Source organism: Lissotriton helveticus, chromosome 2_1 (genome assembly GCF_964261635.1).
Source record: "Lissotriton helveticus chromosome 2_1, aLisHel1.1, whole genome shotgun sequence".
In the NCBI taxonomy this organism is placed as follows: domain Eukaryota; kingdom Metazoa; phylum Chordata; class Amphibia; order Caudata; family Salamandridae; genus Lissotriton; species Lissotriton helveticus.
This window is the reverse complement of record NC_136059.1, coordinates 1,940,523,662-1,940,545,015: the sequence shown is the minus strand read 5'-3', so window position 1 is coordinate 1,940,545,015 and position 21,354 is coordinate 1,940,523,662. Positions and strand designations below refer to the sequence as shown.

The following is a 21,354-nucleotide window of genomic DNA, read 5'->3' as shown; positions in this document are numbered from 1 at the left end:
ACTCCTCTAAAACGCATCCCAAATTTAGTTTTAGGTGGCTCCCCAGACCTAGAAACTAGATTGGATGCCACCTAAGAAGCAAGAAGACATCCCTGCAGAGGAGACTGAAGACAACGACTGCCTTGGCCCCAGCCCTAGCCCTAGCAGCCTGTCTCCAGCTTCTGCAAACCAGCGATCTGTCTGGGGCCCAGCTACCTCTGAAAAGCCTGGGAGGAATGTTCCCTTTGAAAAAGACTCCAATCTCCTGAGGACAGCAGACCCCGTCCAGAAGAAATACACTCCAAGTTAGAACTGCAATCCCTGCCCACTCTGCAACCCGATGCCCACGGCCAGAGTCTGAATGGCTTACCTGTGCAGTGAAGTCTCCCAGAAGATTCTAACCTCATGTCCAGCGTTTTCTGACCTCTCCTTATCTACCTGGCGGTGCCTGCAGTTCAAATCCAGAGGCTCCCTCCAGACTCAAATGCCGACAAGCACCCCTGTACCCAAAGCCCTTGGGCCTTGGTAAGCTGAACCGACGGTGCCCCTACACCCTCCTACATCTCTACTTAACTCTGCTGTTGTTGGTCTCACTTCTGCAACCTCCGGCTGGTTTGCCAAAAGAAGAATCTCTATAGAAAACGATTGAGTGCCCGATGCCGATTTTGCACTCTGCACCCGGCCACCCCTGTGCTGCTGGTGGTGTAGGTTTGGTGCTGCTTTGTGGTCTCCCTGTGCTAGTCCTATCCCACAAAGCTTGGCCCCTGCAACCGATTTACCTACCTGCGAGTAGTGTGGCTCCAGGAACACCATGACACCATTGAAAAGTTTTGGGTAGAACGGAGATTCTGACCTCTGGACCCCGCCGCCACTGCAGGTGCAGTTTTGGTACTAACCTGACCCTTGCTAACCTTTGGTCCTGAAGACTGGCATTGTAAGTTAATTACTTACCTGTTTAAACTGGATATTGTTTTCCCAATAAGATTGAACAGTTCTGAAAAGTTTGTAAGTGTCAATTTTTCAAAGTGAAGACCAATTCCATTTAAAAATGTACTTACTTTATTGCGAAGATCTTGATCTTAAAATAAAATACAAAGTATAATTCTCTGGAATTGGTCTGGATCTTTCTTCGAGTCGTGTGTCCATTACTGGTCAATGCTGTGCAATAAATGTCTTAAACTCCTCTGTGTTAGGCCTACGGCTGATCGCCCACACTACCACTAAGAGCACTAAGAGCACTTTGGGTTTTACATGGAACCATGTACACTTTTGGGGAACCCCTGACTGTGCACGGTATAACCACCTAGTGGTAATACAATATACAGAGCCAGCTACCTACAGAGAGGACCACCTCTGCCGGCCAATAGAAAACAAGTCTGATTCCTACGAGGCGTGCGCAGAGTTCAAGCAAAAAATGCTAAAGACTAAAGAGAAGCGATACAAAAGGGGATGATGGACGGAGCGTTTGAACAAATCAAACACTCACCCCCAGTCAACTGATCTGGGTTTAATCCATCACCATTCTTTAGTTCACTCAGCCACCCCAGTTCAGACATGGCTATATGCAAATCAGTCTGACCCTGTGCCTCATGGGAACAGTCCAGCCCGAACTGCCAAGCCATGTCTTCCCTGGACCGGAAACAAGCATCCTGGGACCGGTTTCGGATTCATAATCCTCATCAGCCAGGCTATCTTGAATCCAGTGGCCAAGTGAACAAGGGACTCACGTCTGAGCATACCCTGCCACACTTAGGGCGAACAAAGCGATACAAAAGGGGATGATGGACGGAGCGTTTGAACAAATCAAAATAGCCTGGCTGATGAGGATTATGAATCCGAAACCGGTCCCAGGATGCTTGTTTCCGGTCCAGGGAAGACATGGCTTGGCAGTTCAGGCTGGACTGTTCCCATGAGGCAACAGGGTCAGACTGATTTGCATATAGCCATGTCTGAACTGGGGTGGCTGAGTGAACTAAAGAATGGTGATGGATTAAACCCAGATCAGTTGACTGGGGGTGAGTTTTTGATTTGTTCAAACGCTCCGTCCATCATCCCCTTTTGTAAAGACTAAAGAGAAACCAAGACAGGTACACTACACAATGCAGATCCATGTCGGCCTATCGAATGAAGAGGATGAAGCCGCCGCGGAGAGTGCTCTGATGCCAAGAGTGTTATCAACTTTGAAAAAACACAAATGGGTGGCAGTAGTGCTTCCTAGGACTACACCAGTCAATATTGCATATTTTCTGTTGTCATTGTGCTTACTCTCAGAATTTTGACTGCCCACAAAACCCAAGGCAACTCATAAAAACTACTCTGTGGGAGGGCAACATATTTTAAAAATGTCCATAGTATTTTAACTGAAATCACTCCTGGTCAGTTGTCATAATCAAAGTTTATAATTTTGCTGAAAAGATTTGGTCTTTGCAGCGCTGGAATTCTTTCACATTCTTTATTTATACGCCAACTTTTTTGATCTTTTTAACCCCTTCCGCGCTCATGACGAGCTGAGCTCGTCATGAGTTGTGCCGCTCGCACGCTCATGACGAGCGCAGCTCGTCATGTAACGCGTTTTTTTTTTTTTTTAAACGCCGCACACAGCGGGAAACCCGCTAGCGGCGATGCGGTTAAGACCGACCTAGCCAATGCATTTCGTTCATATACAGGGACATTATCAGGGCCTAAAAAATACATATATACAATAATCAACACTTTAATATATTAATACTTTAAAAAAAAATTAAACCTTTGTACCTTTCCTCCCAAATTATTTTAACACCTTATTTTGGCATTTTCTAGTTTTCTTCATATGTAACATTTTAGAAGTATAAACTTTATGTACATACATCATTTAATCCGATTTTACCCATATCTACATCTGTGTGCACCAGAGCACTGGTTATCCACAATGATCATAGTGACTACATGTACACAATACACAAGTGTTCCTCCCCTTATGCCCCTATGGCAGAAGAAAATTAGATTTTGGGTCAACATAGCGAAGATCAAAATGAGATACATAGGGTCTTATGGAAACATTGGAGACTACTTTTAGGAGTACCGGGTCTGTCGAATGACCAAACAGAAAAAAAAGCTTGCAGTTACACGCCTCCTCTATCTTTAGGGGAAAAAAGTTGGAGGCCCATACACCCAAAAAGTAATTTTATCTGTTTGGAATGTAATGTATGTCAGATGGGAATAAACACATTATGTTTATTACAGTTCAGGAAAAACGTACTATATAAATTCATTTATAAATTGTATTATAAACAGTACATATTTGATTTATGTGATAGTATGTAACTGCCAACTGACCTATGTTGGCAGCACTATCGGAACGCTCAAACTAATGATACAGGAACATTAGAGAGCCATCCGGACAGACGCTAAAAGCCACATTTTCTATGAAGGAAACTCACTCACCCAAATGACGGTAGCTTAACTTTTTTTTGCAGAGTTTTATATAGTGCAAACTTGATCCGAATAGGGTATCAGAACGCTTAACATAGCTCCATTTACGTAGGCACGGGGAGATTAAGTGAGTTGCCCAGAACCACAGGATGTTCAGCATCATTGCCGAGACTCGAACCCAGTTCCCCAGATTCAATGTGGACCGCCCTAGCAGTTAGGCCAACTCCTCTCCCTTTCCATGGCATTCAAAAAAAAAAAAATCAGGATTTCTCGTTGACTGTTCGGTCTTTGATGTCATATGCGAGACTACCTGAAATACTGGTTCGGCTCTGGTAAAAAGTTGCAGGTGTCGATTTGACTGTCAATGCCATCAACGGAGCAACTGTGTCATTCCCGGAGTAGTCACTGGCAGCCTGGTCTACTATGAAGTAATCAATAGACTCGGAAGCTGGAGACGTAATGGTGGCAGTTGTTGACAAACCGTAGCCGTCGACAGGGTCTTGACCGTCTGTTCAGCGGTTTTGCAGTCTATACATGCATTCTGTCTAGTGTGAGGTTTCACGCAGTAGATCGCACTGAGGCGGTCTCAATCCCGAAGCCCACAAAAGGGGGCACAATGAGATGTGAAGTATCTGAAACAAAAGAGTAAATCGGGGAAAGACCCAATGGCACGCCTTCTTTTCTCAACAGAGCCTGCAGCCCCACCTGTCACTTCCACCATATGCCAGTGCTCAAGGAGACTAATCACCAGCTCCTTGCAACCAAAAGGTCTCCAAGAATTTCTGAATTATCCCAGTCTCCACTCCTCTCTTAAATGTCCATTAAGGAGCAGGAATGTTGAAAACGTACATCCACTATCTGGGAGAATAGTTCTCACTTTCCATCTTGTGCAATGTCAGGCCAGGGGGGGGATTTTAAAAGGCGCTCATAGGAAAAACAAATATGATTACTCACCCACCATAGATAATCACACTCAACATGAAAGCTGGGTAACCGCACAAGGGTTTAGACAAGTACATAGAAGCAGCGCTTTATAGAGGTGAGCTAGTAGGCTGAAACTCAAGGGATTCAGATAAAAACATTTGGTAATCGATTCTTCTATGAAATGCTGTCATGAACACACTCAATAAGGAAATCCTGCCATTGGATAACTGACTAATTTTGACTCGAAAAGTTTTTAAGTGTGAAGATTTGAAACCTGAAAATATAAAAAAAAATAGCCAGTCCGAATTCCAAAGTACTCACCTGTGATCAGGGGAGAAGCCAGTGCTGTACCTTTCAGCCCAGTACTGAACCGCAAAAGTAATCCCTAGCGGGGTTACTAGTAATCTGTATTTCCTCCATAGGAACCCATTGTCTGCTTTTCTATGAAATTTCTTATAAGTGTCTACTTTTGAAAACTTGAAATATTCTTTCAAAAATCACATGAAATACTGAAACGCAATTACCTACCTGTTTTGAGTTAAAACCCCGGTGCTGGCCCTAGGAGACCAGTGCTGGGTTACAAAAGTAATGCGATCATACTTTAACTGCAACCTGAATTTTCTCCCATTGAATAACTGTCAGATTTCCTTTGAAAAGTTTCTAAGTGTGAACTTTTAAAACAGCTTTATATGCATGAAAATTCACTACAGTAACTAAAACTTTTTTGCTAACCTGGTTTCGGCTTAGACCCCAGGACTGAATCTCAGATCTAGTCCTAGGATTACTAAAGTAATCTATATAGTAATCAACTATTGTTATACTCCTTTTTCTCCCCTGAGGCGGAAGCCGGGGGCCCTTGAGCACTCTTGCTCCTCTTGAATTGCAAAGAGAACAGGATTTACTGAATGCAACAGCTTTACTTTTAGAAACTGTAAATATTTTAATAGGTCGATTTTAAAGATCCTGTTTGGCCCTACCTTTGGTGCAAGAACTACGTTGCCCAGAGCGGCCTCACACCCCCTCCTCAGCTCGAAAGCCTCGCTAGTTTGGGCGCTCGGCGCTGAATTCATTTTGGGCGACATCTTGGGTAGGGGTAGGATCGCGGTCTAGTTGATCGGCGACCCCGCCCTCCTCACGCCCCCTACACTGGATATAAACATCAGAGTCCCCCGTCCGCGCAGCGGGCGGGCGCGCCGGCGGCGCGCCGAGGGCGCGCCAAAGGCGAGCCCGCCTGCGCCCGTCCGCGACCGGACGGGACCAGGGGCCATGCCCCCTGTGCGAGGCGGTACAGAGTGTGGCAGGTCGATGAGGTATGATTCTATCACACTAAAAACCTTAATGCCTCCGATCACTCATACCTGTCAGCATTCTGTCCTCCCGGACGCTCCTTCCGGTATCTGTTTACACTGTAAATTTTCACTGACCAGCTATCAAGATAAATCCCCATCTAACAAAACCTACAAAATGTTTCTTTTAAATTGCCGGTCATTGACCAAACATGCCACACAAATGTCTCTCCTGCTGGAGGAACATGAACCAGATGCAATATTCCTGACGGAGACCTGGTTAAAAGACGCCTCTGACATGGATATCACCTCTATTTTACAAATGGGATATACCTTGCAGAGACTGGATAGATCAGAAGGTAGAGGAGGCGGCCTAGGCATCCTTCTTAAAAATCATTATCTTTGTAGAACCTCATCGGCCGGTATTTCTAATTGTGAGAGTCTGTTATTCACTCTTGAACTTTCACCCACAGACTCATTCTCTGGTGTACTTATATACCGCCCTCCCAATCAAATAGGGGATTTTATTGAATCACTCCAGTCAAAAATAGCTAACTCTGTGGTTAGTAGATCCAATTTCTCTGTATTAGGAGATATAAATATTCACTTAGATGAAATTAACAATTCCATGGCTAAGGCATTTCTGGACAGTATGGCTGCTCTCCAGATTACACAGAAAGGCTTTGTGCCTACGCATGAAAAGGGCCATCTTCTTGACGGTGTTTTCAGCAATGATAATAGACTGGAAGTAGGGACTCCATTACCTCTTACCTGGACAGACCACTATTTAATACCTATTCAGTGGACCCCAGCTACGCCATCTCAGCCCTCTCCTCGCACCACCCTTTTTGGAAGAGATTGGTCCAAAGTCTCCCCAGACCAATGGGCCAATTTACTTTCGGCCGCCCCTCCCCAAAGGGCAACAGACCCTGCAGTGCAATATGAGAATTACATCAAATGGCTGTGCACAGCCCTGGACTCTATTGCACCTATCAAAGCCCTTAAAGAAAAAACTAAGTCCAAGGAATCACCTTGGTACACTCTTGAACTTAAAGAACTAAAAAGGGCATGCAGAAGATTTGAAAGAAACTGGAGGATTTCTCGTAGTAAGATAGACAAAACAACACACCTTGAGGCCATTAAAAAATATAAATTAGAAATTAGACGAACCAAAATTTTATACTTCGAGGAAAAAATTTTAACTGCCTCCAACTCTTCTAGAGAAATCTTTCAGATAGCAAAATTCCTGGTTGATGTCCCCCTGGTTCCTGCTGACCCAAGCACAGCTCAGGCCCGCTGCGAAAGTCAAGCTGAGTATTTCTATAGTAAAATACAAAAAATTGCCTCAGCTTTTAGCTCACCTAATCTATCCCAGGATATGGGAGCCAGCTCATCTAATGTCACGACTCCAACATTAAATGAGTTTCCACTGCTGGATGAGAACTCACTTGGGACTATTATGATGAAAATGAAATCAGGATCTCCTACAGACCCTGCCCCTCCCTATCAGTTAGTAAAAATTGAGCACATTGTCAAACCTGTTATCCTCAATATACTAAACTCATCCATTTCCACAGGTTCTGTACCCACCGCATGGAAATGTGCACAGGTCAGGGCTTTGCTGAAGAAACCCACCCTGGATCCAGGTAATATGGCCAACTATCGGCCTATTTCCCTCCTTCCGTGGATCAGCAAACTCTTAGAAAAACATGTCAACTCATCTATTACCCAATTTTTAGAGAACCATCATCTTCTCCACGATTCCCAAGCGGGCTTTCGCCCAAAATTGGGAACTGAGGCGGCCCTCCTGGCGGTAACTGAGCTGGCCAGGAAGCAAATGGATCAAGGCGGCACTACAGCAATTATGTTGCTCGACCTTAGAGACGCCTTCGATACCGTTAATACCAGCATTCTTCTTCACCGCCTCAATCGGATGGGAATCTCTGGGAAGGCCATGCATTGGCTCCAGTCATTCCTGGAAAATCGATCCTTCAGGGTAGTTGAGGGTACCATTCACTCAAAAGTCTGGCCCTTGGATCAAGGTGTACCTCAGGGCTCTTCATTGAGCCCTACCCTTTTTAATATTTACATGCAACCGTTAGCTGACATAGTGCACTCTTTCGGCCTTGATATAATCATCTACGCCGATGATACACAATTAGTGGTATCTATGAACCAGGCAGACTCTTCCTCATCCAACTTAAGTAACTGTTTGGTAGCGGTAGCTCAGTGGATGGCCACCTCGCATTTAAAATTAAACGGCGAGAAAACTGAGCTCATGGTGTTGGGCAATTCAACCATTCCCAGCCCTCTGTCAAATTGGCCACCGTGCATGGGTCCCATACCCCAACCAAAGTGCCACATAAAGAGCCTAGGCATTTGGCTAGACTCCAATCTCAGCTTTATGCAGCAAGCTACCACTCTCTCTGCCACATGCTTTGGACTAATGCGTATGCTGAGAAAAGTGTTGCCCCTTCTCCCCTTTGAAGCCCGCAGAATAATGGTTCAAGCCATTATTCTGTCCCGCCTAGACTACGGGAACTCGTTATATCTAGGTGCCCCCGCATTTACAATAAAAAAACTACAGGTGACCCAGAACGCTGCAGCCCGCCTCCTGTTGGGCCTCAACAAACGAGAGTCAGCCACCACTGCCTTGAAGAAACTGCACTGGCTCCCTGTTAAGGCCAGAGTGCTGTTTAAATCTCTTTGTCTTATGCACAAAGCTATGTGGAAGAATGCCCCCACTATGATTTGTTCTTTGGCAATACCCTATCTCCCTCACAGATCCCTAAGATCCAGCACTGCCTTTCTGGCTACTGTTAGCAAAATCAGACGGACCAGATGGGGCGGACGCTCCTTTTCTTGGAATGCCGCGAAAGAATGGAACTCTCTGCCCACCTCCCTTCGCAGTGAGCCTAGTCTTTTAAAATTTCGGAAGGATCTGAAAACTTATCTGTTCATTTAATCCCTTCCCTTCTAGTATGACGGTACTTAGCGCTACGAGGCCTCCGGGTTGTTTGCGCTTTATAAAACCCGATTAATAATAATAATAATAATAATAATAATAATAATAATAATAATAACTGTACTTACATGTGGAAAACCCATTGAGCTCAATGCTATAGTGTGTTTTAAGATTGTGTTGCTTACTGTCAGTACTGTATTAATTGTGTGCACGAACCTTATTGCTCCTTTGCAAAGTAATTACATGAGAGAACTCATAACAAGAAAAGTATATTTTCATAACTGTTGGTTCTAAAAATAAAACACCTATATCTGTGGATATAAAAACAATTGGCCTGGAGTTCAGTCCTTGAGTGTGTGAAACCTTTTGCTGACTGAGTGTGTTCAACAAATGCTTTACACTGTCCTCTGGTACAGCCTTACTGCTCGACCAAGCTACCACTTTGGAGAGTAAGGTCAGTCCTGACTTTAACCTCCGTTATACCTCTGGGGTTGCTGTACTTCATTCTAGTCCAGTATATATAGAGCCACTTTCTCACATGAAGGCAATGGGGAAACCTGTAATAAGAAAAAGATAGCAAGTGGGGATTGGGGAACCAGACTGGCAGAACCCAAAAGGGGGCTCAACTCTTGAGGGTCTCTGGAGCAAGGGTGCACTGTTGGTCGACTAGGGCTGTGGTGCTCATGTGCCGAGGTGTTTTGTTCGGCAGGTCGCTTGTGTTGGAGGCTCTCACTTTAGGGTGTTCAGGTGAGTAGCGCGCTTTACAAATTGACTGATTGATTGAGTAATAGAACTAGACAGCACAGGGGCATAGCTGCTCATGCAGATATGCCCTCATGTACTTATAAACACCCTGCCATAGGGCTACAAAGCCTGCCGTAGGGGTGACTTACATATATTACATGCAGTGACTTTGGCATGGCACACAGTGAGGGTGCCATCTCTTGGTTTCGTATATGGTTTACGTCTGTATGCAAATTGCATGGGGGTCCCTGATGGAGGCTTAATACATGCTACAGCCCTTAGGGACACTCTTTAGTACCCAGGTACCAGTAGTTCTATTTATTATTAGGGACTTATAGGGGTGCTAAAGTACTTGCCAATTGGGGCACAACTAAACAGTTACTTTGTTTTTGGGAATGAACACTGGCACTTGGTTAGAAGGCTTCAGTGCACTATTGAAAACAAGCACGTCATGGAACTAATAGGTTCACAATGTGGGGGAACAACTGCAACAAAATACCAGCTTCCTACATCATTGCTCTGAACTCACGAGAGGTATGTAGTGACCCTCACTAAGAGCAGCATTCATTTTGAGTGAACACTGTCAGGAACACTCTGCCAGCAAGCATTACAGCAACAAGGTGTAGCCTCTATGGTCCTAGGATTGTAGAAGTCAACGGAGGAAAAACATAGTTCAGGACAGAACAAACATACAAGAAAGGACAGTACAACTCTTCCAAGCTGCACAGAGGACTTCTGATTAAAAGAAAATATCTTAAACTATAGCAGCTGTCATGCAAACATTAAAAGCACCTCAAACGACAACACTTGAGCATCCGAAAACAGGTACCTGCTGTTATGATTGTACAAATGTTGTTTCCAAACTTAAGTCAAACACCTCTTACCCTGCTGAATAACTATTGAATCGAGGCGGAGTTTCATTTCAGCACGCTCCACTATTCTTTCTTCCACAGTATTGTCTGTGATAAAGCGAAAAACTCGAACAGTCTTGGTTTGGCCAATCCTGTGGGCACGATCCTAGAGAGGATGTACATCACCAAAAGAAAAACATGTGACAAATGGGCAGGAAATGGGCTAAAAATTCAAATACCTGCAAAATTATACATTTTAATGTTATATTATAGGAAATAAAATTTTCAAAGAAAGAAAGTTCCATCTGGGGTCCCGCAGGGCTCCGTCTTAAGCCCTTTATTATTTAACATTTACATGGTCCCCCTTATTGCACTAATAGAGTCACACGGGATACTTGTCCCGTCATATGCGGATGACACTCTCTATGGATAAAAATTCCATCAACATGGAACAAAACTTCAAGAGCTGTCTGACGGAGGTTTTCAGATGGATGAACATCAGCCATTTAAAATGTAATGTTAATAAAACAGATTTTACCTCTGGGAAAAGATATACATTTTTGTCCTAAGGATTGGTGGCCTGAGGACTCACCTGCTCCGCCCCAGTCAGTGGAAACCGCAAGAAATTTGGGGGTTCTATTTGACTCCGCTCTCTCCTTCGACCAACACGTAAGGAACACAGCAGGAAACTGCTTTAGTATCATTAAATCCCTAAAGAAGTTTTTCGAGTTTTTGCCCAACGATTCGAGAAAGACTGTAGCAGTGGCCTTGATACTATCGCGGTTGGATTACTGCAATGGCTTGATGGCTGGGGTTAAAAAAATCCACGTTAAAAAAACTTCCGAGTGTCCAATACGCAGCAGCGAGATTAGTACTTAAATTACCCAGAAGATCCTCGGCTACCACTGCTCTTCAGATCTTACATTGGCTGCCGCTACATAAGAGAATCTTATTTAAGATCTTGTTGACTTCTTTCAGAGCTCGAAATAAGACAGGTCCAAAGTACCTTGCGAGACGCTTTGCTCGCTACAACCCTGCAAGATGCCTGAGGTCTGCAGGCGGCAACCTAATTAACATCCCTAGATTTAATTATAAAACCAAGGGAGGTAAGACCCTTACCGTACTGGCCTCTAAGGCTTGGAATACCATGCCTAAAGACCTTAGACTTCTGGTTCAGGAGAATTCCTTTAGGAAACAATTAAAAACTTGGATCTACAGCTTGTCGGACAGTGTTGTAATGGCTGCTATCTAGGTTTTAATATTTTATTGTACACTATATCAGCGCCAGGATGCTCCTTTCGGAGCGACAGTTAGCGCTCTATAAATTCCATATACAAATACAAGCACACAATAGCAGAATTTATAGGTACAGTTTATAACATGACAAGACCAGTCTAAAAAGAAAAACTGTTATGGAGTACTTAGGAACAAGGAGAAAGTTTATTATACAGATTTTCAGATAAACTCAGAATTCATAGGGTACTAAATTGTAGTTATGCAACTGCTATAGAAAGATTGGGCTCAAACAGTGACTGATCTGTCCTTGTGTATCACGAGGAGACAGATTTTAAGAGCCCATTGAAAAAAGTGGCCAGAATACATTAAGTTTGAAAGGCAGAAAACCTGTTTTTGGTATATTGTTCCAATCTACAATAGTCATTGCTTTAAATGAAACCCTAGAGCCAATTATGGTATTCTAGGCGTACAGGTACAGCAAAGTGAGGCATTAATGCCTCATCATTTCATGAAAGGGCACAGGGGAAATGGAAACTAAAGTTACTAGTGTTGCCACAGAAACCCTACAGTTATGGATTATTAAACTGCTTTTATTCCTCTGCTATACACAGAGGTTTGGGTGCATTTCCAACTCATTCACTGCATGTGGCCTAGACATTCTTAAAAAGCCTATGAAATCACCCTGGTTGTGTGTTTGGATCAGAGAGTTTATACCATGAGCAAAAGCCAAGCTCTGAAAAGGCTTTTAGCTTACTGACCAGGCAAGCACTGCATGTGGGTACTCACCATTGCCTGAAGATCGACCTGAGGATTCCAATCTGAATCATACATAATAACAACATCAGCAGTAGCCAGATTAATTCCAAGTCCTCCTGCTCGAGTGCTCAGCATAAAGATAAACTTCGAGCTGTTTGGTGAATTGTAGGCATTGATCGATTCCTGTAAGAAAAAGAACCATATCAGTATTCCAAGCATTTGCAAATTCTTCAAAACGTAGACTAGCACCTCTTTACATGACATTTTCAATTAGTTGATACAGTAGAACAGAGGTAAGTGACAGACAAAACCTCCCCCAATAAGAGACAAAATATTATGTTACGGCAAATACTGGAACAGGTCTTGATTGGGGGGGCGGGGGGTTGCTGGGGTGGGTTTAAGGATACACGTTTCCACTCAAAGCTTGGACAGTACTCAAAATGTAACCTGACGAGATACTGCAGTCTGCAGATACTAAACGTTCTTCCCAACATAGACAGCAAAAGGAAAGACTTATTCTTAACTGTTCACCAGCAGAATAGAGAAACCAGAAAAATCCAAATACATATGCCACACATCAACAAGCTCCTTGGTTCATGCATTAAAATTCTCAGAATGCAATCTTGCAGCAAACCGTGGCACACCAGCTACACTCACTTGTCGTTCATCATGAGGAGTTTGTCCATCAAGCCGGCAATATTCATAGTTTCGCCACATGCAGTAATCTTCCAGGATGTCCAGCACCCTAGTCATCTGGCTAAATATCAGGACACGAGAGTCTTAAAGAAAAAGTGAAACACCTGTAACAAAGGACTCGGACACAAAAAGCAAATACACAATAGAATTAAAATGATCTTTAAAAATGAAAAAGGCAAATGAGAAAACCAAATAAAAGTGAGTGCACAATACAATCTACTAGTGTCACACGATATTTGAGGTTTTGCAAACAACCCCATATTGAAGTCCTTAACCTGTATCCTAAAACACGCCAATTTCTCTTCCACACACCACCATCCCATGCCCCACACTGCCTCGCATACTCTCCCCTTCATCCATTCATATAACATACACAGTTTTCTACAGTACAGACAAGAAGCAGTGGTGTCTTTCAGTAAAGTGATTTTGTACAGGTATTTCAACTTACTTTGCTCTTTGACTTTTGGTAGCAGTTTATCTAGCACCACCATTTTGCCTCCGTTCGTAACCAAGTGCATGTCTGTTGTGTATGGAGGGCCAGGCTCAGCACCATCGAAGAGGTAAGGATGGTTGCAGCACTTTCGAAGTTGCATCAAAATATTCAACAGTCTCATTTTATCAGTCTTGCCTGAAGAATTCAAGATGTCTATATCCTTCATCAAAATCTTTGTGTACCTGTGGCATAGTAACCATTTAAGAGTCACTTTTCAAATTGACATTTATGTATAAAACAGACTACAACAAATTAATTTCATATGGGAGATAATCTGCTTAATAATGTGTTTAATTGCCTTCCCATTGCGGCTAAGAACAGAAATTAACCATGTAAGAGTTGCTTTGTCTGTAGTTCAAACAATCTTCAATCAGCAACTAGGAATTATGGCATTTTAGTAACTTAATTCTGGACAAAAACCGGAATGTAACAGAAATCCAAATGTATATTGAACAGAGTAGGTCAATCACAATGTAAGAGTTCAAGAAAAGAAATTCAAAAATTCTAGTGGAAAGAGTTATGACATCAGCAGTTAGGAGAGGAAGGGGCGTGGGGAAACTGAAATGCTGCAACACAACATCCAGTAACCTGGACAAAATTATTTCCAAGCCTGCTGAAATTAGGAGACTATTCTACTAGCTATAGAGGTCCCTATTTCCAGGGTTAGGGAACAATTTTTCTTTCTAAGCAGTGAAAGTCAGTCAAAGGATTTCTGAGTTAATCGAAAAGGCATCCTTTCTGGATTTGCTGGAATATGGAGTGCAAAAGTTTATATAGATAGCTAAAGACATAATACTTGGGAGACCTAGGAAAGAGGTCACCTTCACTTCCAAGAGAGGCCCTTATTTTCCATGGGTTCCTGGGTGCAGCCTGTGGTTACTAGGGTGTATCCACCGTAAGTCAAATGTGATTGGTTCAAGAGCTACCAACTCTATTGCATTACAGTTGGATAACCCATTTATTATGTTTGTGACCTTGCACTAGACAACAGTAAAGGACATGAAACTCGATGTCTGGCCTCTGCTGCATCTTCAGTGTACAGAACTTTCATACTGAAGCTAAAAAAAGTAGTTAAATAAGTCTCTACAGACGTAAGGGTCCTAGATGAGAACTGGAACAAGTTGAGGATGGCCCCCAGGGTCCTCGTGGTGTACATGCACCTGCATTTCATCCAGCTCAAATATTTTCACAGGGTGTAGTACAGCTCAACTCCAAAGTCTGCACGGCCCGCAAACTGTGCCACAGCACACTCAACAGCACCCGCCTCCCCCCGCGACGACAAATTGGCAAGAGTAAGACACTGAGGTGACCAGAGCGACCTCATCATGGCCGAAAATGATGACTTCTTCCCCCCCCCCCCCCCCAACTGAACTTTGACTTACTCTTCCCGTCCAGGACTGCCCCTACACTTATGCGAACATCTGCAATTCTTTCTTTCCTCCCCGCTCTACTCCTCTCCACTTACCTGCTACTGACCTCTGCCCTCACCTTGTCCTGGCCCTAGTCCCCACCCTGCTTACCCGTGAATTTTCCCTTGGCATGTGAGATCTATCTATTTTGCCTGATGCCCGATGGAGCTACCTGGTTTAGCTGTAGGGGAGAAAGGTCGGGGATTCCATCCTTGGACGTCACCTACCCAGTCGGTCTTCAGCCAGACTTCCTTTCATCTCTTCTGTCATCTCTTCCCCCATCCTCCCTCTAGGTCTCTCCTCCTCCTTCTCCATGCTTGTTTTATGTTTCCCTTGAGACCTAGCTATTTGGCCAAAGCCCAATGGAGCTACCTGATGGCTATAGAGGAGATGGGTTTTGGGACTCCCCCTCGACCTTCACCTACCCAGCCGGACTTTGGGCAGACCTTCCTTCGTCTTTCTGCTGTATCTCCCCTTACCCCCTTCTCCTCTATACTCCACTTATCGCGTGCTCTATGATCTTGTAATTGTTTTTCTAGCAACTGTTGTATTTTGAAACGGAAGTAATCTTGTAATTCTTTTGAACCTCATGTAAAGCGCTCTGATACCTCCAGTTCTAGCCAGCGCTATATAAAACTCTTTAAATAAAAATAATGCTCGCAGTGTGGAGGAGAAAGAGGTTTATTTTTCCACATGATCAGAGTGAGCCCACTGATACAACACTACTGGTCCCAGATATGCAAAATACTATTTAGAGTATTGGGCAGGCAGATTAATTACCCTCAGCCCAAAATGGTGCCACTCCGACTCATGGATGAATTGGGGAAGTCGTTGGACCACCAGACTTGTAAAACACTTGAATTGTCGGTAGCCAAACAGGTCATTGCTAGACACTAGAGAGCTGAGAGGGCACCCTCGAAGGAATGGGCTCAAGGTATGGACCAAAAGTCAAGGGGCTGTATCCAGAAATATTACATGGTATGAGACATGAGATGGAATTTCTAATAGGACTTCATACTGTTATATAGAATATACATCAATAGAACGGTCCTGGAGGTAGTGATATGGAACCTGATGTGCACTGCTACTGTACTTTTTACTAAACTGTTATAATCCAATAAACCGTGTTGGAAAAAATAAGTATAGACCCAGTAAACAAGATATTCGCCCCAAAAGGTGCAGAGATGAGGGGCAAGAGTTACATCAATGCAAAACTACAACATTTAGGTATGGCAAAAAGTCCACAACATACAAGGCTTGCTCCCATTTGGACTCTTGCATTGCACCAAACTGCATTCTGCAGGCTCCGTCTAATACAGGGCTTGACAAACGCAACCAAAGAAAGCATAGTATTGGACAGAACTTCTAGAATGTAATCATGAGGTACAAAGAAAGAAGGCAGTAACAAATTAAAACTATTAAGAAATACAGAAAACTAATGCAACGTTCACATAAACTTCGAATAGACACCATAAAAGGAAAAGGGGAGTGGCAAGGATGAACTAGTGTAAGAAAGTAGCTCTGTATATACTGGACCAAAGTAAGGTACAGTGTGCACAGCCACAGACCCAGAGGTATGGCAGAGGTTAAAGTTAGATATTACCTTACTCTCTAAAGTGGTAGCTTGGTCGAGCAGTAAGGCAGGATCAGAGGACAGTGTAAAGCATTTGTTGTACACACTGTCAGCAAATGGTCTAATACACACTCAAGAACTGAACTCCAGGCCAATTGTTTTGTATATAATATATAGTTGTTTATTTTAGAACCACAAGTAGGTATCAAATACTTTCTCAGAATGAGACATTACAATTGAACATTTACAAATAGCAATAGACTTTTGACTGCAATAGATACAGATACAATATATGTCCTACAGCTTCACCTATAAGGGGTCAGTGTCCTGGGCGTCACACCAGGTTACAAACTTGTCAGCGTCCAGCATAGATTGATTTCAGGGAGAGGGATCTGGTGCCTGGAAGGACATTCATTTCTTCAGGCAGCAAATTGAAAGCAGTCCATTGACATCACTCAAACTCCATGCATGGAGGTTAAGGTGTGGAGCTACAGATGCAGGACCCTGTCCTGCAGCTCAGAGAGGAAGTCATGTCAAAGTAGTAGCCTGATCAGTTGGCCAGGAGACGTAATGCCAGGAAGGCATATCGAAGTCCTCTGTTGCATCCCAGCAGGAATCCATCTTAGGAGTATTCTCATGTAAGCTCAAATGTGAACAAAATGTAGATTCTAAACAGTTGCAAAAAGATCTAGCTAGGACTATCAATGTTCGAATACACCTTGCACCACCTAGGGTTGTAAGCACCACTCGTGGTCTACCGAACAGTTTGTCTGCTCTGCTAGGTGGTTGGTGATCAAGAGAATGTCCTGGTGCTCCAAAATCTTCCAAAGTCACAAAGACTACTGCACAGGACCGAGCAACATACCCCACTCTGCCTGTTACAGTATCATGTGTGGTCGGTGAGAACCTGCACCAGCTTTCCCTTGGATTACAGGAAAGCCTTCAGGGCCAGATTAATGGCCTGTAGCTCCTACATGCGGATGTGGAGCTGCCCGCCACTGAAAACAGGCCTCCGATATGCACCACATCCAGGTAAACTGCCCTCCCCAACCTAGTACCAATGCATCTGTCACCACTGCCAGTCCTGTTTGGGGGAAGAGAGAAAGACAAGCCACAGAACAGATATGGTCAGGAACTACTGCAAACTATAGGTTGGCTCCTCTGAGACCTGGATATTGTTGTAAAGGCAGCAGTGATGCTGGGCCCACAAGAATGTTAAGTTCCACTGTAGGGATTAAATGTGCCACCTGGCACAGTTAAGAGTCTCAGTCACTCTTCACTCTTACTCTTTGATTTGGTCTTACCCTAAGATTTCCCGCAGGAAGTAGAACAGCACAGAACCACCCCAGGAAGAGCCCAGTGACTTTCAGCAGGACCTGGAAGAAAACCACAACTTCTTGCGTTCGGTAACAAACTTCACCTCTAGGTCTCGAGTGGTCTATCGGTGAAATAGGGCACATTTATCACACAACTGTGCATTTGTACCCAAAGTCCAGGCAACAAAGGCACACCTCGTGCAAGTGTACGACCAGCATATACTTCCAGCAGTCATCATTTTTAGTAGGATATTATTCCCTAGCACACTATGTAGTCATTTTAGGAAGGCGTAGAACGGAAATGTCAACACCCAGAGGTGATGCTTATTTGAAGATACACTTAGTCACTTAATGGCATGTGGGAGCACTGCTACAAAATTGTCAGGATTTAGTCTGACTGGAGAATATTTTAAGATGAGGAAACTGGTTAGCAGTGTCCATCGGAACCATATTTTACAAGGAGTGAGAAAATAAAGATATTAAACTGATCTAAATAAGCAGCCAATAGCTGCCGAAAGATGCACTTTACTACAAATCAGTGAGAGCATATATAAGTAGGTAATGCAAAATGCAATCGAAGAAAGTTGAAGCTGGATCTCTGAAACCAAGAAAACAGTGGAACTATTAGGACACTGGTCCCACGATCATTAACACAAATGTCTGGTGCAAACGAACAAGTTACTTATCTTTCGTAACATCTTTCCTAAAAAAGACTGCAGATTACTCACCTTTTGAATACTCCCAGGCATCAAATTTGATCTGTAAACTCTTGCATAGCAATTCTCTTGGGCAGACAAATGGGATCAGGCGGCGTCATTCTACCTCATGCTGCTCTGTCCCATGCGAATGGGACGCCGGGACCAGTATGTATATGCCACCTGCTCTCGCTGGCATCAGTTGCTTTCTCAACTCCAATCTGTGGCAACAGACATGGAGCAGATAGAAATCATTAAGAAAAAGTGTGCAGAATGTTGAGATGGAATATTAATACAGGATTGAATGAGATCATTAAAACATAATGGAGAGGAGAGGAAGGGCAGGGGAGTAATCTGCTTTTAAAGTCTACCAGAAAATACATTACCAACAGTAAGTAACTTGTTCTTCTGATAAGAGACTTCTAGCCGCAAATTACTTGCCTTTTAAATGGATACCAAAGGTGTATCTCCCAGGTGGTGGGTCTGTAAAAGGACTCTCACAAGGAAACCCTTAAGGACCGATCAGGCAAAATGCCCATCCCGCATGAATTTACTATCCAGGCAGTAATGCTTGGTGAACGCCTGTGGTGACATCCACACAGCCTGGCAAAACTGGCCCACCGTGCACTAGCGCAGTGGTAGCAGCCTTTGCTCTAGTGGCGTGAACAAGCAAACCTTCTGGGGAATGCTTTTTGGGGAAAGAACACAGGCCCTGGGAAGGGACCCAGGGCACATCGAGCCAAGGTGCATCCGTAGTCTGGCAAAAAGTGGGGAGGGTTACTGCAACAGAAACCCACTTTCCAGTGTAGACCTGTTTTAGAGATAGAACAAGTACTTTAGCACTGGTTAGCTGTGGTAAAGTGCACAGAGTCCCAATGCAAACAAAACCTAATTCAGAAAACAGAAGGAGTGAAGGCAAAAGGTTAGTGGGGGGAAGAATGCACCAAGAATGTTAGGACTAACAACGCGGCTAGTTTCTCCAACTCTGTAGCGCACTGGGCCCTGCTCTTCAGGCCCCAGTGCATGTGCTGTGACCCCCAAAGTATGTGTACAATTGGTTAAAAACGGATTGGCTCATTTCACATACTTCTAAGTCCAACCCATATAATACGAGAAGTACCCAGGGCTAGTAAGTTAAATGTCTCTAGTAGACAGCAGCACTTAATTGTGCCACCAATATAGTGACAAAGGTGAAAACATGCACCTACCACTGCCACCGCAGTCTGTTCAGGCAGCTTAAAACTGCCAGCTCCTCCCTGTAAAATAAACCCTTTTGCCATGTTGAAACCATCCTAATATTAGTAAGTCATACCTAGGGAAGGCCTCAGTAGCCCACCAGTAAGGGTGCAGATTAAAAAGGGCATTTTCCTTTTATACGTAACATGCCCAGACAGTGAACACACGAAATTGCAATTTGTACTTTATTAAGGCCTGTGGTCCCATTGGCTAACATGGAGTTTCACTAGCCACCTTGCTAAGTGACAACTTCCATCTGGAAGCACCGAAGATATTATTCCACAATCTCATATTAATTTGTTACATTAAACAAGACTTACTGCTGAGATCAGATATATGGTAATGTTACAGGACTTTAGAAAGTCACCACTTTAGTGCCCAAATCTTCGTTAGCCTTTCTTATTTACCTGCAACAGTTGTCCCCCCCCCCCCTCTCCAGGAAGCATGAAGTGCACCTAGGAACAGGAAACAGATGCCTTTTAATTAGCTGGAGCCTGCACAGGAGGATTTTGGGAAGACCCAGGTAAATCGGATTGGCGTAATCTATTCTAGACATAACTAGACCTATGATTACTTGGATAAGGGCCTCCCTAGAAAGGAATGGTTTCATTTTTATAGGTCGTAGCTGGTAGAAGCTGCTGAAGTCACGGCTCCTACCTGCTGTTTGAAGGAGAGTTCCTCATCGATTATAACACCCAAGCTTTTTACCGCCTTTTTGGGAGCAGGAGAGCCCATCTCGCTAGGCCAGAACGATGGGGACCGATAATTTATCTTACTTTTTGTAACAATTATCTCCATTTTATAGGGATTCACCTTCAGATGATTGATGTTCATCCAATCTCTGATGAACAGCATATAGTGTCCTGAAATAGCTGTCGAGACATCGGGCTGTCATTAAAACCACTTGGATGCTAAGGTACCTGATATTCTCCCATTTAATTTCCATTGAAATCAATGGAAACTCCATGACGAGCTGAGCTCGTCATGAGCGTCGAAGGGGTTAAACTGGAATAGCAGTTGCATGTCATCCTCATAGTAAAAAAAAATTGATTTCTTCATTTTTGAGGGCACTAATCAGGGGGCGAATATAGATGTTGAAAAGGTGGGGGAACAGTTGCTTTCATGTGTGCTTCTGCTTTCAATCAAGTTAAGAATAAAAGTAGGGAAAAGGGATTGGGCAGGCAGGGTCTCCAGGATCTATGGCCGATTTTTTCGCCTAGAAAGAATTCTGACTGGAGTAGAGAGTATGAGTAAAAGTAGATTAACAGTATTTGTTAGCTAATACATATACTGTGAAAGGAGGTGAGGTCAACCGAAGTTCAGTTTACAGGCATATCTAGTACCTTGACTGCTAACAAAACGAGAACAAGAGCATGTGAGCATATCATCAATATGCCTTAACATTTAGCTTTGTAAAACCAGGCCATTTAGCAGGAGTTAACTGTAGTATATGTATTCTACAAGATATGTAATATAGCTTTACTAAGTAGATTCGAAACACTTCTAGAACAAAGAATAGCAATGTATTTGAGGGGGGTGCGTAGGCAATTCACCTTTTCGGCATGGTCACACTGGAGTTTTTGCCTTTCTGCTGGACTCTACTCTTTTGCTAGCTTGATAAATGCTGTAGTCTTTATCCCAGCTAACCAGTAATAAAGTGCATGTGCTCCCCCTTTAAACAAGGTTGGATTGACATACTCCTAATTTGTACATTTAAATTGCCTTCTGGTTCTTAGCATTTGGTAAGATAAGTACAGAGGGCCTGGAATTAAATGCAACTAGTT

The 21,354-nt window shown here is 43.6% G+C and overlaps 1 protein-coding gene across 1 annotated transcript in view; it reads right to left on the bottom strand.

Moving 5' to 3' along the window:
- The window catches only part of SMARCA5 (SNF2 related chromatin remodeling ATPase 5), a 472,009-nt gene that overhangs the window by 265,368 nt on the left and 185,287 nt on the right, over window positions 1–21,354 (bottom strand). The window contains 4 exon segments of the mRNA XM_078676875.1: window positions 10,194–10,326; window positions 12,183–12,335; window positions 12,810–12,931; window positions 13,297–13,523. Coding sequence (XP_078533001.1) covers window positions 10,194–10,326; window positions 12,183–12,335; window positions 12,810–12,931; window positions 13,297–13,523 — 635 coding nt within the window.